Source organism: Lygodium microphyllum, chromosome 2 (assembly GCF_053477565.2).
Source record: "Lygodium microphyllum isolate KBCC chromosome 2, Lygodium_microphyllum_v1.1.10, whole genome shotgun sequence".
Lineage (NCBI taxonomy): Eukaryota > Viridiplantae > Streptophyta > Polypodiopsida > Schizaeales > Lygodiaceae > Lygodium > Lygodium microphyllum.
This window is the reverse complement of record NC_141136.1, coordinates 97,907,944-97,924,766: the sequence shown is the minus strand read 5'-3', so window position 1 is coordinate 97,924,766 and position 16,823 is coordinate 97,907,944. Positions and strand designations below refer to the sequence as shown.

Sequence of the window (16,823 nt, the reverse complement as noted above, 5' to 3'; positions counted from 1 at the left end):
AATAAATGCAAAAAATATGATAGGTTGGCCAACATTAAATGCTGGCCGATTGGTTGTAAATAATGCCAAAACACAATAAATGCTGGCAAATAAAATGCCTAAAATATCTCTGTGCCCAACCTGCTGTACCACATGTACAGACTCAACCATGAACTGACTAGTTTACTAACACCCTCTCTCAGATCATGGGTGATCTGATACAATACAATATACAATGCTAATGTCGCATCAGAGTAGATACAACAATGTCCATCATAGTAGAACCATGGATACCCAAGTAGTGGGTGCACAAGTCACTACCAAAGTGCCTCGGAGAGAACCTGATGTCGATGTTGATCGTATCAGCTCTCCTGACGATAGATAAGATCATAGCAGCTCTCAATGTCTGTCAACAATGCCTCAGATGTAGCATACATGACCATCTTGTTACCAATGCCACAACGCAGAAATAATCATGAATTTCCCTTCTTTGACCAGACCACCAAAGTGTCCCCTCATGTGAGCTCGAGATGAAAGCCACCCACTCTTTGTCATGTAACCAGCCCATCATGAACCTTGATGTCAATCCTAGCTCCAAGATTTGAACCTGCCAGACTTCGGTCAATACGTTAGGGACATCCCTTGCTGGATCTTGTGCATCTGTATAGAAATATAGATGAGGTAGGATTGCCCCATCTCACCACCCTCTCACACTCACTCTTTGGTACTGGAGAGTTGTGAGAATGACCGCATCACCACTACTAGAAAGCAGCTGAGGAAGGGGCCACCATGATCCGAAGAAGACGATCCCTTCCGCACCTTGAACTTTGCCTTGGCTAGAGGAGTTGAGTCGGAATTTGAGGCAGATGATGACTGGTTGGAGGAGTTTGCATCCCGCTTCGTCTTCTGCTCCTTGTTCTTCTTAGAAGCCGCTAACTCGTTGTAGTCCTTCCGTAAATGACCCTTCTTGCCACAGTGGTAAAACTGGGCCTTCGACTTCTTCATCTTCGAACCCCTCTTTGAAGCTGCAAGAGTCTCACTTGAACCTCCATAATATGACGGAAGCCTCCCCTGTAGTCGCAAAGTCGCCTCATGCTCAAGTAGCATTGAGGACATATGAAGAAAACTAACAAGAGTCGTAGATGTCTGCGCCTTTAAAGCATTTGCCACTTCATCAAACTCCCGAGGAAGATTGTAGAGTACCGTACCAACAAGATGTGCCTTTGATAGTTCAGATTTCATAATGCAAAGCTGGTCCTGGAGTTGGGTAACTCGAAGTAGGAATGATTGAATCGTATGTGTGGGTTCAAACTTTAGTTGCTGGAGCTGGCCATAGAGAGTAACGGCCCTCATGGTGGAAGGAGCCTTGTATATCAATTGCAACTTTGACCATACGTTTGAAGCTGTCTTGCAGGACGTGACGGCCGGTAGGACTTCTTTGGAAATACACCGAAGTAGGGCCGAATAAGCACGGCGGGCATCATCCGAATCCCATGTAAGCACTGCCTCATGGTTGTCTTCATCAAAATTAGATGGAATAGGAGAAGTTTGTTGAGGACGTGCCATAGCTCCGCCAACCACGTACCATAACCACTTCTAGATAAACCATACCTTCATCACCGTTCTCCACGTGTAATAATCAGGTCATGGAGCTTGTCATTAGTGGATGTGCATGGAGGAGCCATCTGTAGAGGATTGAGAAAAGAAGGGATTTGGAGAGGGAACATAGCCAAAACACGAGCACAGACTACAAAAAGTAAGAGTTTACATATAATATAACCCAAAATCTAACCAAAATAAGACAAAAGCTGCTGTAAAAAGTCAAGAAATCAGTCAAAAAGTGCTAAAAACAGCAAAAAACGGCTAGATAATGTAAGTGTAGAGTGAGAGGAGATGCTGAGGTACCAAAACGCAGGCTGAAACGGATGCACAGGCTGTATGAATGCTGACGTCAGCAAAAAACGCAGGTAAAACAGGTTTCCTGGTTGGAGTAGTAGTTGCTTGATTAGCAAGGGTGAAAACAGTCCTGAAATCAGCAAAAAAACACATCAAGAACACAAATCTTGAAATCTGATACCATGTTAGAAGTGGTGCAGCAATGGAAGCGTAAACATAAGCTATAATAAACTGTTGAAACACAAGACAAAAGAGAAAGGGAAAGAAAGAACACAATACAGATGAGAACTCAGATGTATGCTCGGAAAATGGAATCCATATACCAAGACATGAGACAATAGCAATGTGAGTCACCGGCTATGGAGGCACTAGCACATGCTCCCTCGCTCCAAGAACTATCAGGTGATGAATGAATGTAGAGGAGGGAGCTTGAGAATATATAAGCCAAATAAATGCAAAAAATATGACTTGTCAGCTGGCTCGCTGCAAATAATGCCAAAACACAATAAATGCTAGCAAATAAAATGCCTAAATATCTATGTGCCTAGCTTACTATACACATGCACAAACTCAACCATGAACTGACTAATCTGCTAACACCGGGATCATAGAAAACCAAGAGATAAGATAGTTATTGGGTAACGTTTCAATTCTATAGTGTAAGGTTCCGTAAGACAACAAAGCTAGCTCGAATGGAAAGACATTAGAATACTCATATAATATCAAATCCAAATACTCACTTATATTTGAATTCATATTAATAATATTATTAAAAGAAGCTAAATTACATTGGTAATCAGACAATTGAACTTTTTCAACGAAACAAATATTAGTAATACTTCGATCAGAAAAACATTGAGTAAACTCCATTGCTGAAATCATCTGTATATTACCTGACAAGTGTAGCTTGAAAAAGGAGGAGAATATAGGTAGGCAACTTTAAGACTATTTGGCTAAGGGTTATATTGAGCCTACTAAATCCCCATGGGATGCACCTGTCCTTTTCACTAAAAAGAAGGATGGCATGATGCACTTTTGTATCAATTACAATGGTCTCAATAAGGTGACCATCAAGGATAAATATCCATTACCGAGGATGGATGACCCTATAGATTGGCTTTGCGGTGTGCATTGTTTCACTAAAATCAATCTAAGTTTCAGATACCATCAGATACATATAGTTTCAGAGGATATTCCGAAAATGGCGTTTTAAATGCAGTATGGACATTATCAATTTTTGGTTCAACTTTTGGATTGACAAATACTCTTGCAACTTTCCAATAGATGATGAATGATTTATTTCGTCCGCATCTTGGAAAGTGGAGCTGTTTTCCTTGACAACATCCTTATTTATAGTAAGTTGCTGGAGGAATGTAACAACATCCTTATTTATAGTAAGTTATTGGAGGAACGTGCTAAACACTTGCGTATTGTCTTACATCTTTTAAGATAAGAACAATTGTTTGCTTAACTATCCAAGCGTGAATTCGTTCGCATTTATACGGGTTTCACGATGCGCGGAGTGCCGGACACCTTGGCATGCACCGGGGACCTTGGTTAACTGCTATTTTTATAGGCTGCATATTAAGACTATGGTTGAGTCTTATATGTGTAAGTGTCCGCAGTGTTTGCTTAATAAAGCTTAATGACACAGATAGGTGGGGATGTTACATCATTTATCAATCCGTGATAGGAAATAGAGTAGCATTTTTATGTATTTTGTAGTAGGGTTGCCCCCACACGAATTGAGGTCATGACGCAATCTAGGTTGTGATCGACCGATTGAGGAAGATGGCTTGATTCATTTCTACAAAGATGATTGTGAAAAGCCATGAGTTGACTGGTCTCTTTGTCGAACATCTTTATAGAATTTATGGTTTGTCCGATGAAATAGTTAGCGACAAATATCCCAAGTTCATTGGCCAGATCTGTGGCAAATGGTTTTCCAAAAACTGGAAACTTGATTGTCCATGTCATCCTTAGAACATCCTGAAACCAATGGGCAGAGTGAATGGATGGATCAAACCATGGAGGATATGCTTTATGCATATATCTCCATAGACAATGTAATTGGGAGTGTTATCTTTCTTAAATTGAGTTTACTTATAATAGTGCTAAGCATTTGGCTATTAGTTATAGCCCATTTATGCTTATGTATGTTTATGAGTTGAAACCACTGATTGCCATAGATCTTGGGGGAGGTGGGGGGGAAGGTGGCTGAAAATGCAATCCGTAGTCAACTTTCTGTACGATATGTAGGAGATGTTGACGATTGCTAGGAAAAGTATTAAAATGGCTGAGGATTGTGCCATGTTTTATATTAACCAATGTTGTACTCCCAGGGAGCTCCAAGAAGGCATGTGGTTTTACCTTAAAGTCTCAAAGAACTCTGATTCAATGACTACTAGTAAGTGCTATAAATTGTCTTTGAGATATTGTGGTCCTTTCCAGATTACCAAGAAGATAAGTAGCATATCCTATGAGTTGGACTTACCTTCCGAAATCCGAGTTCACCTTGTGTTCCATGTGAGTTGTTTGAAAGAACGAGTGGGAAAGATGAGTAGATTGCTCTGATTGAGGAAGTCCCACAGCTTGAGGATACCGCTCGTCATATTTCACTTGAGCTTGAATTGGTTCTTGACCTTGGGATTAAATGATCCCGTTGGACCGTTTATCCCAAGTATTTGGTGAGGTGGAAAAATTGCATGGAGATTGAGGCTACTTGGGAATCGGTACACTTATTGAAGAGTTGTTTTTCTCACTTTGTTCTTGAGGATATTGTTGAGGACAGTAATCAATTATAAGGGGGAAGTATTATGTCCCTAGACATCTGGATGGCCGCTAGTAGCATTGGTCACGGTGGTTATGAAGTGACATAGTGTGAATGTACTAAGGACACTTCGGGTTAGGGCAGCCAAGTCCTATTTATAGGACTCAAGACCCTATTGAGCACATTCATTGTGTGAATACCACTCTTGGACTCTTTGCCTGTTGGTCGACACATCTGTACACCGGGAGAGAGTGGGCTGGTGGTATGGGATGCAAATCCTTGGGATGTGGTTGTGACTCAGAGTGGTGCTAGCTTCCAAGCTCAGGGGTGAGCTTGTTTGGCTCCACGGCTGGGAGGTGAGTTTGATGTCCAATTGCTTTTATGGCGAGTTTGGCTTGCATCGTGGCTCGTGTGCAAGTTGGATCTTAGGTGGACATTTCAAACCGGGTTTCCCTTTCCAACATAATGGAGATAGTCCCTAGGCTATTAGATTCCCACCAAATGGAACTATGATAATTTTAATAGTAGGATGGTTGGTGCTAGTATGGCAACTTTCTTTATGTATTTTTAAACTATTAGGCTGTTTAATGTTAGTAGTGTTGTTATTTATTGCTAAAGTCCTTAGTGCATTCGCACTAAGTCACCTCTCAACTACCGTGACCAATGCTACTAGCGTCCATCCAGATGTCTAGGGACATAACACTTCCCCCCTTATGATCTAGAGTCTCTTAGTCTATGCGAAGACTAGCAAATTTATACTTCTTGACCAACAGAATAGAAAGCTGCAAAAGGACATGAGTTAAGAAAAAAGGTTAACTGCTCCATGGCTGGTATAGATGATAGGGGAACTTATTTTATGCATCTCGTTTGGGCTCCTGCAGCTATGCTAGGTTAGGAGGAGGAAAAACTGTGTTGATTATCTCACTTTGACAGTCAAGTTCATTAGTGTTTCAAATTAATGTAGAATTCTCTGGAGCAGGTCGCTGAAAAAATAAGGGTTGATAAAAGAGTGCAAATCTTCGAAAGGACAAATTTGAGGCATCTCTCTGTACTTCCACAACTTGTAGACTTCACAACACTCGATCTCTCCTTCATATCTGTACTTCTGGTACTTTGTCTTCTTATTTTTGGAATTCAGCATAACCTTTGTACTAAAATAGAATAATAGAAGTTGTATTTGAGTTGGACTTATGTCATTTTTCCTCTTTTGTTATTCTTGTGATTTGAGTTGTTACAGGTATTACCAGCTGTTTGTGCTCTGATGAAGGCAAATGCAACTTTAATTGTACTTATCAAACCTCAATTTGAGGCTAAGAGGTCTCAGGTGTGTATTTATCACTACCAATTTTGTGGATATTCTTGGTTACAGCCTTCAAATGAGTTTACAATGTTAAGCTAGCTTCAAGTTAAAACATGAGAGTTCTGACTTTACTGTGGTTTACATCTGCATGTGTGTGTCAAAACATGGTGATCCTATTTTGGTGTTCATTTGAGAGTGATGATCCTATTGTTGGTAGATTTTCCTCATGCTTTGGATTTTTTGTCTTTTATGGCATTCGTCTACTGGTCTTCTAATCAGTAGAGCTCCATGGCAGCTGCTCTATGTTAAGCCACATAATTAGCCCTAAAGTACTAACTTTATTGCCTAATTTTATCAGCTCTTGAACAGCCCGAACATTATTTTAAATCTATTTATTTATTAGACATGAGGCACCAGATTTATGTTAGTGAAAAAAGGCTCTATAAAGATGGTGAGTATGTGACCATCTCCTCATCCCTAAGCCTATCACTATCTTAGAATTTTGCAGCCTGCTTTTTCATTGCCACCTTCCTGCTCATACGTCACCATGCTGCTGGTCTGTCAACTTTCCTGTTGCCCCTGCAACTTCAGTGATGCTGCACACTGCCTATTGCCATCTTCTCTAGCCTGTTGCCTCCTGTTGCTTCCTAGTGACACCATTTCCAGCAGGGCAACATCATATCCAGCAGGTCGTCATCTTCAGATAGCCGTTGCAGCATTCCTACTGCTGCATTTGCTGCAGACAGGGATATCCCTAATCCTACTCGTCTGGATCCTCCTCCCTAATCCAGTGGTGTATCCAAGGTGTCTTTGCAAATAGATGTCTCCAACTGGACTCCTCAACGTCCCATTACAATCTCTAAACTTTGAAGAGGCCTCCTCTGATATGTCAAATACCTCCAACCATCCATCATGAATGTCTTGGGGTTTGGGTCTAAATACAAATCTTGTCATAATGGACCACAACCCTAATTCTCTACTGATAGCACCTTATGAATTCCGACGCTGGTAAGAGTCAATAACTTCTCAGGGATACTTGGGAGACAAAGTGGCCTAGCCAATTTAATTATTAGCCAATGGAATTATTTTTTTGGGCACTAAAATAATTGTTAAATTAATTTTTATAGTTAATACTCTACAAATCGATTTAATAAGTTGGATAACGCTAGAAAATGGGATCAGAAGGTTGCCATTTGGCAAAAACTTGCACGCAAGTGTGAAAAATGTTTTTGAGACTAGGAGAGAAATGCAATGATATATTAATGTCTACAAAAGACCAAAATGACCTATGAGACCATGAGTTACAATCATGTGTATGATGGTACAACTGTCTAGGCAAAATATGTAGCACAAACAGAATAAGAAAGGAAACTAACTATGGCTATGTGTAAAACATAGAGCTCTATCTAGTAACAATGAGCTCCAAAATGGTACAATCTCATGTGGGTATGGAGGGCCTAGCTCTAGGCCGAGCAATAATCTCCTGTATCCGCCTATGAAGGTGTTGTCGCTATCTGTGTCGAGGCCTAGGACGTCTGGATCGGCTAAGCTGAATGGCTCGATCAATCAGTACTCCTTGTCTGTGTGTGGACTATGGTGGTGAGAGAGGCTCTCGTGTGGACTGTGGTTGTAACTGTATTGAAGTCTTCTGAGTCTCCTTTGCAAAGAAGTCTGTGAGCTGCCTCTGTGAAGGGCCTCCGTGTCTTGGAGCAGCTGTACTCCTGAGGCGCATGTCATGAAGCCGTCGTATCTCAAGAAGAAAGAGGCCAAGGCATCGCCGATCGGTAAAATCCATGACTCTGGATAGTGGTCCAAATCCGTCTCTAAAGAGACGAGAGACGATGGAAATGACCACGGATCTCATAATATGCTGGGCAGCAGTAGATATAATGCTTCTTGTCTCTGGCTCTAATTGGCATATCTGGCATATGCGCTCCTCTAGTGGGATGGATCTATATCCACGAGTCTCAATTTCTAGCTGATGTGAGGAGGTGCGCAACTGGCCAATAGTACATCTAATCCCATGGAAAAGGTGGGTGTCCATGTATCTCGGGCGAACAATAAATCCATCATCTGTAGTATGAAGGAAATGCTCGCGGTAGAAAGCCATCTTTGTCCCTAGCTCCTGCCTTGGTATCAACCATGTCCCCCTGATATCCAATTGGGTAAGATCCATCCTGATGATCTTGTGAATCTCTAACCTGCTCAAATCAAGAGATGGTGCATCAAGGGAGTACTGGAAGGGGGGTAACTTGTCCATGCTAAAGCCATGCAGCTCAAACCAAGCCTAGATCTGTGCATATCAGCATGAAGTATCACCCTCTCTAGCAAGCTGCTTGGAGGATTCAATGGCCAACCGTGCATATCTCTGTCTGGGTAAGTCCCATAGGCTATGTATGTATGCGATCGATCGGGTGAGGGCCTCTACCACAATCGGTGTAGCTGCTAGCTCGGCTTTGATGATCTCATGTGGCACTGAGGCCTTACATCTGATCATCCTGGATATCATGGACATTAGGGGTTTCTCCATAGACCTCCATCCGTCATAAGTGCATCCTGATCTGCTACGGTGGTCAAGAGTGGGCCCCCATATGTGTACTCCATAAAGTAGTGTGGATGTGACCAGTGTATCGAAGAGCCATAGCTTGGTGCGGGGTTCTTGGAATTGCACCTGTGAGCACATCCTCTCCAAACCACCTAGTGTTGTGTATCCGCGAGTCAGTCTAGTGTTTGCTACCTCTCACATAGAAAAGGTGTGTCCTGTGAATAAGACTCCTAGGCATGTATAAGAATTCACATACTCCAGCTCCTCAGATCCATATGTGAATTTATTTGTTGATCTTCTGATTGTCAAAAGATGACGTACCAGCGAGATAGTAGGGTTTGCGGGGAGGAACACGGAGTGAACTTGGCAAACATGGAGAAGAGAAGAGAAGAGAGAAGGAACTTTAATGAATGGAATGATGAAGATCTGAGTTATGGAGTGAATGTGATACAAGGGAACAAGGGTGCCGTAGCATAAAGAAGATGATGAAGACAACCACGAACCACGAACCACAATATTCTCCTGAAGGGGTGTGTGGGCAGTGGAGAGGCTGGAAAGAGGAGGTGACGGATTGAATGAATCAGCTGTGAGGAATGAATGAGAGAGTGGCCTATAAATAGGCATAGTCAGTCTAGGATGGCGTCCCTTTTTGGAGCTACAAACCCTCAACGCAAACCCTAAATGCAAAATGCAAAAATGCAAAAACGCAAATTGCGGGTGAAGGGTTTCTCAACACCCCCTCTCAGGCCCAAAAAGGGGAACAAGAGAAGAGTGAGGTGGAGATGCAATGCTACATGCTAAAGAATGCTCATGCAGCAGGTGCCACTTGGACAGTGTCCCTCGTGGGAAAATTGTTCACTTGCCCAAGCGCCCTAGTACAAAGATGATGAAAACATGCAATACATAGGAGGAATTTCGGACTTTGTGTGGTGCCGAGAACCGTAAGGATATGCCCGTACTCGATCTCGGGAGGTGGCTCCATGCTAACCAAGTGACCAAGGCAAGAAGAGAAGAGGAGGAAGAAGATTTAGAAGATCCCTAAGATCCAAGATTTCCACCGGAAAGGGATCCTGGAGTAAAAGACCAGTAGACAGAGTGAATTGGAGAACTCGAAACACAACCTTGGGAGAGAAGCCACTAGCTCCGTGCATCCATGTTGGAAGAAATACGAAGGCCTCGTCACCAAGTCGCGGCTAAACCTCCGAGGTCCCGATCTAGGTGGTACCTGAAGATCCTAGGTATCAGTAGAAGAGACGACTGGTCGAAGACAGCCACCCCAAGAAAGTAGAGGATGGGTGAATAACTTCATGTGGAGTAGGTTTCCCCTCTGAGGTGGGAGGTGGAGGGGCCCTCGCTGAAGTCAAAGAAGAAGTAGATGCTCCCTAAGGAAATCCAAAAACTCATGGATCACGGACTCCGAAATGTTTGATGACAAAGGAAGTGCTGCTGATCGTGCTGAAGAAGGTATTTGGGGTGTTGAAGAACTCCGAGAGGTAGCGTCTCGAACTTGAGTAGTTGAGGGTGGGGAAGGGTGGGGCTCAGAATGAGCAAGAGGTGGGCAACAGTCGTTGTCTCTCAGTGGAGCAGATTGAGTAGCCGAAGAAGAGGAAGGAGTCGAGCAGCCACTGTCTCTCGAAGTAGCAGACTGATGAGGAGATGGCATCAAACAATCACTGTCTCTCGATGGAGCGGACTGCAGATCTGTAGGTCGTGGAAGCCACTGTACCTGAAAATAAGTGGGAGAAGACTACTGGTGGCATTGCGACGATCTCCAGGAGGTTGTAGTGCCAATCGATCCTCCATGTTCTCGAAAGGACTTAGTGCCCATCGAATGCGTCTTATTGCCTTGAGTATGGTACTCTGATAGCCGATGTAGAACGATGTCTGTGGCCCAGAAAGGGGAGGTGGCACAAGGAGTGCATGGTGGAAGACGCATATACTCCGGGGGGGTGGGGAGCAAAGGTCGAAGTCGGTAAGCATTAGTGGTGTGTTTGGTGATGCCACAGTAGGAGCACCCAGTTGTCTGGTCATCTGTTGGTAAAGAAGCCATGGATACCAGTGTGCCTTGCTGAAGAAGGAAGAGGTCAGCCACCATGAACCACGAACCGCAATGTCCGCCTCAAGGGATGTGAGGGCAGTGTGAAGCACGAACTGCAATGTCCGCCTCAAGAGGTGGGAGGGCAATGGAAGTGTTGGGAATAAAGGGCCATCGTGCCTTTATATGTGCACGGGTGTGAACACACCCTTAGCACATTGTACTTTCATACATATATCTATCTAAAACCTAAAGTGGTATACTTGTTACTGTACGGAAAAACGTGTTTACTCTCTACTCTGTACACTTGCACTCTCTCTGTCTCTCTCACTGTGCATAATGACTGTCTGCCTCGATCTCAGTGCCATGCCCAATCGATTCTTTCAAACTGGTATCAAAGCGTAAGGTGCTGCAAGTGCTATAGACGATCGTCAGTCAGGCTGAGGCAGTCGTGAGCTGCAGAAAGCGGACAAGTTGTGGAGAGAGTGCAAGGGCCAGGCTCCAGCTGTGCGCCAAGGCCACTCGTCATCGGGCGAATGTGGCGGAACGGTAGCACTGTCTTGAGGTGGCAGTGAGGTCACTCGTCATCGGGCAAACGTGACGGGACGGGTAGTAGACAGCAGTCGTCGCGTGACGAGGTTGCGTTTGATCTGCGACAGGCCTGATGGGGCACGCGACGCGTGACGGGACCAACGGGCAAGGACAGGCCTGACGGGGTGCGCAACGTTGACAGGACCAATAGGCGAGTGCGCGACGGGGAGGCCTGACGGGTCAACGGACCTGTCATTCGAAACATTTTTTTTTTCAAAAAAAAAAAAAACTCTCTCTCAAACACCTTCCTCTAACCGGGGTTTGCGCGTGCAAGCACAAAACATCAAATTTGTGTAATTTTCACCCAGAAAGGTGGGGCTTTGCTAGACTGAGCACTGTTCGTGAAAAATTGAGGCATGTAGTCGGAATTGCAGGCATTGTGCGCATTTGAATTGGGGATTTCGCCAAAATTGTTGAAATTTTGCTCATCTGAGTAAAATTTCTCAACATTTAGCCCAAAAATTTGGGGCTTTCCCAGATTTGGGAAATTTGATGCAGGACAAGCAAAATTGTCTCTGAAATTGCAGGAATTTGTGACATTTTGTCCTCGGCATTTGGGGCTTTTCATATACATGCACAAATTGGGCTGAAATTAACCCAATTTCTCGACATTGAGGCACATTGGACCCTGTGCAATTTGGAGCTTTTGCAATTTGGGCAAAATTTATGCAGCATTTGGTCATTTTATGTACATGCAGGTTGAATTCCATGCAATTTGGACATCAACACTTGGTGAAATTTGGGGGTTTTACTGAAATTGCTTTATTTTGGCAAAATTGGACAGTCCTATGCATGACAGAGGAAATGTAGATGTGTGTTTGATGCTTTTGAGCACAAAATTTTGGGGCTTTTGACCGTTCGTGTCAAATTTTATGCCCGTGGGTACACGTACAACCAAATTGCAGCTGAAATTTTGAGATTTCTCATGTAATGTGATGCACATGCCCTTTGGAACAGCTGTAATCAGTTGGATAATGCTGTAGCACTTGGTTTGGTATTTCTGAAAACTGAATTACAGATGTGAAATCTGTACTTTTGCGTGGTCATTTATTGCTGATTGGTACTTGTTTGTACCTTGGTCACTTGGGTGTCAATTTGGGCCTGCATTTACTGGTTTTTTGGTCACTTTTGAGCTGAAAACCATGGCTGGCAGCAATGACAGCAGTAATTTGATGCATATAAAGAAGCTTGAAGGCACACATAATTTTGCAGTGTGGCAAAAACAGTGCCACAATATCCTGTTACAAAAGAAGCAGGCAAGCCGATCAAAACTAAAGGAGCAAAGCCAGTGGACATGGATCAGGATGATTGGGATGAGTTGAATGAGCTTGCACGCTCAACCATAGAGCTATCGATTTCTAATGCCTTGCTCTTCAACATTGAAGGTTTGGATTCTGCATATGCTATATGGACTAGACTGGAAGAACTGTATGCACAGAAGAGCGCTGCAAATAAAGTGTATTGGCTGAAAAAGCTTATGGATTTGCGTATGAAAGAAGGTACAACAATGTCTACTCACTTGAGTGAGTTTAACTCCATTTTCAGCCAGCTGGTTGCCTTGAAGTTCATGATTGATGAGGAATTTAAGGCTACTTTCTTGCTTTGCACTCTACCAGAGAGTTGGGATACATTCAGGACTGCTATGAGCAATTCTAATGTGATCCTTTTGTATGCTGATGTAGAGAGTGCTCTACTTATGGAAGAGATGAATCGGCAGAACAATGCATCCAGTAAGTCTTCCAGTGCTTTGCATACTAGGGGTAGATCACAACAAAAGGGCAAATATGATGGCAAGGGACGCAATAAATCACGTGGCAAAGATGTTGAATGCCATCATTGTGGCAAGAAGGGTCACTTTAAATGTGACTGCTACCAATGGAAGAAAGAGAAAGGAAAATGCAAGAAGACAGATGATTGCAAGGAAGAAAAGGAGGATAGTCAGCTTAAGAAAAGCAGTGTAAAAATTGAAGAGGTGAATGTAGTCACTCATGACAGTGAGAGTGGGAGTGATGTACTCTTTGTCTCTTCACATTTTGGTGCACATGCGCTACTTGCAGATACAGATGATGACATGCATACCTAGATTCTTGATTTAGGTGCTTCCTTTCATGTCACCCCCTCATCGTGAGTGGTTTTCCGCATATACAGGGGTCGACATGGTGTTGTCCATCTTGGGGAAAACTATGCATGTGAGATTGTAGGTATTGGCAGTGTGCAGTTACAGTTTCAGCATGGCTCTGTCTTTACACTTCAGCATGTATGGCATGTACCTCAGCTCAAGAAAAGCTTGATCAGCACAGGGCAGCTAGATGATGATGATTTTCATACCACCTTTGGTGATGGAAAATGGAAGATCTGTAAGGGATCTAGGGTTATTGCTAGAGGTTGCAAGAGTGATACGTTGTATCCACTTCATGTATCTAGTGTGTGTGACCTTGTTGTTGCTGTGACCGAGCAACCAAGTGTTTCTTTGTAGCATGGCCGGTTGGGACACATGAGTCAGACATGAATGAAAGTGCTTTCTCGTTTGGGTTATTTGCCTTGTCTTCGTTATGCTGATTTTGAGCACTGTGATCATTGTATTTATGACAAACATGCATAGACTTCTCACAAAAAGTCTCTTTCTTTGAAATCTTTTCCTCTAGGGTTAGTACATTCGGATGTATGTCAAATGCCAGGATTATCTTTAGGGGGAAAGAAATATTTTGTCACCTTTGTCGATGATGCTACACGGAGAGTATGGGTTTACCCTATTCGTAGCAAGGATGAAGTGCTTGACAAGTTTAAAAAATTCTTGGCGTTGGCTGAAAATCAGACAGATAAGACACTTAAGTGTCTTCACTTTGACAATGGTGGGGAATATGTGTCCAAAGCCTTTCGGGCATTTTGTGACAGCAAAGGGATAAAGAGGGAGCTCATTGCCCCTCATAATCCACCCCAAAATGGAGTTGCAGAGCATATGAATCGGACCATACATGATAAGGTCCTTACGATGCTGTCTCATGCTGCATTACCCCATGGTTTTTGGGCAGAGGCTGTTATGACAGTTGTTCACTTGATTAATCGGTCACCAAACAGGTCTGCATGAAAGTGTTTGTTGAACAAACCCTCCCAAATGGTATGTAAACTCAAAAGGAGTTTGTATGGGCTGAAACAAGCACCAAGAGAATGGTGTCATAAGTTTGATACATTCATGCAGTCCCAAGACTTTCATAGAAGTCAAGTGGATCACTTCTTGTACACCAAGAAGGCAACAGATGGCAGCTTGATTATCTTGGTTTTGTATATTGATGACATGCTGATTGCTGGCAGGGATACTCATGCCTTGGATTCATTGAAGCAAAGTCTTCATGGCAGCTTTGACATGAAGGATTTGGGTGATGCAAATCACATTCTTGGCATGCGAATACTTAGAGATAGATCTAAAGGCTTACTCCATCTATCTCAGCAGGAGTATATCTCCAAAGTTTTGCAGCATTTCAATATGGAAGAGGGGGGGGGGGGGGAACAATTGGGATTCCATTGCCTCCATATGTGAAACTCAGTGCAGAGGACAGCCCTACATCTGATGATGAGAAGGCTGAAATGGCCAAGATACCATATGTTTCGCTGTTGACAGTTTGATGTATGCTATGGCTGCTACACGTCGTGACATTGCTTTTGCAGTGGGAGTGGTTAGCAGATACATGGCAACCCCTGGCAAGAAGCATTGGGATGCAATGAAAGGTATTATGAGATACCTCAAAGGCACAAAGGAGTTGTGCATCTGCTTTGGAAAGCAGAAAGCATCTATTGTTGGCTTTACGGATGCAGACTATGCTCGTCATGTGGACTGCAGGAAGTCCACTTCTAGGTATGTGTTTAATTTCACAGGAGGAGCGGTCTCTTGGATCTCCAAGCTACAAAAGTGTGTTGCATTGCCTACTACAGAGGCAGAGTATGTAGCTGCCATTGAGGCATGTAAGGAGGCTTTATGGCTTTCACGTCTGGTGGGAGAGCTTGGCATCATAGAGTTACATGTTCTCCATTGTGACAGTCGGAGTGCTATCATGCTAGCGCGGAATCCTGTCTTTCATACAAAGATGAAGCATATACAGGTGAAGTATCACTTCATTAGAGATGTAGTTGACAGCAAGAGCATTGAGCTTGTCAAAGTGCATATAGATGATAATCCTACAGACCTTCTCATGAAGGGTCTTCCAGCAGAGCGGTTTGCTCATTGCCGACAGGAGTTGGATAGATATATTTATTTCAGCTTTGTACATACTTAGACTTAGCTGATTCTTTTCTCCTCTTAAGGCACATTGCCTTTAGGTAGGAGGTTGTTGGGAATAAAGGGCCATCGTGCCTTTATATGTGCACGGTAATAACACACCCTTAGCACCTTGTACTTTCATAGATATATCTATCTAAAACCTAAAGTGGTACACTTGTTATTGTACTGAAAAACGTGTTTACTCTCTACTCTGCACACTCGCACTCTTTGTCTCTCTTACTACGCGTAATGACTGTTTGCCTCGATCTCAATGCCTAATCGATTCCTTCAGGAAGGGCTGGATGTGAGCTGCGAGTGGGAGGAGGATGCGACCAACAGTAAGAGGTTGCAACCAATAAAAAAACGCAGGTGAGGAGAGAGGAAGACTAAAAACGTAGGCAGCAGGTGAGAGAAAGACAAAAAAGGCAGGAAAAAACAGTAGGAGCAGTCAATATGCTGAATCAGCTTCGAACAGTGAGTGATAGGTTGGAAACAAGTGCGAGACTATTGTAGACAGCAATGACCAGCTTGGACCGTGATGTTCTCCGCGTTTGGAGTGTGGGTAGTAAGCTGAAATACCTGAAATCTGCAAAAACGAGATTGTTTTCTGAATGGAGAGTGATCAACAACAGTCGTTCTGCTGTAAACAACTATGAACTGCGAGTGGAAGGCTAGAAACAGGTGCTAGATTGTAGATGACAGCAATCCTCTATCTCCTTGCTGTGAAATATAATCAGCAATTCTATCAAGGGGGCGTCCCTGCTTCACCCCAATGGTGGAGTAAATAGGTGCCGAAAGGCCCTCAGGTGTCCGAACTTTGCCCACAACTCTCTCATTCAGTGCCAAAATACCCCAATTGATCTTTTTTGGTACTCCCATGTCATGCAGTCTATGTATTAGCTTGTCTCTCGCTGTGTGTGTGTGTGTGTGTGTGAGAGAGAGAGAGAGAGAGAGAGAGAGAGAGAGAGAGAGAGAGAGAGAGAGAGAGAGAGAGAGAGAGAGAGAGAGAGAGAGAGAGAGAGAGAGAGAGAGAGAGAGTTGGAGATCATCGATGGCGCCCACTCGTGACCTGCCGCCTGTGCCGTTTCGTCGTCATCCTTCGGCTGGTTCCCCCCGTGTGCAGACGGCAGGGACCCGAGTCCTGGCGGCTGGGGTCCTTGCCGTCGCCCTTCCGTCCTGTCAGGCTTCATTTCGCACGTCCTGGTCCTGAGCGCCGTTCTAGTTCGTCACAGTGTCCGTTGCGCCTATCTAGTTGCGCTGCCATGCCTGCAGACGCCCATCTGCCTTCGACTGCTTTGCTGTCCGCGGGTCCGCCTGCTCGTATATGTTCCCTTCTGCAGAGGCGCCCAGCTGCTATCAACCCTAAGCCTGACAGTCATCAGAGAGGCAGCGTCTCAACCAGAGTGCCCGCTGATCTGTACACACAGAGAGAGAGAGAGAGAGAGAGAGAGA

General features: G+C 43.8%; 1 protein-coding gene across 1 annotated transcript in view; it reads left to right on the top strand.

Annotated features, from left to right (window-relative positions):
- The window catches only part of LOC148040062 (bacterial hemolysin-like protein), a 94,504-nt gene that overhangs the window by 47,261 nt on the left and 30,420 nt on the right, over positions 1 to 16,823 (top strand). Inside the window, exons 7-8 of the mRNA XM_087696563.1 lie at positions 5,625 to 5,753; positions 5,883 to 5,969. Of these exons, the coding sequence (XP_087552689.1) occupies positions 5,625 to 5,753; positions 5,883 to 5,969 (216 nt within the window). The remainder of the gene's footprint in view (positions 1 to 5,624; positions 5,754 to 5,882; positions 5,970 to 16,823) is intronic.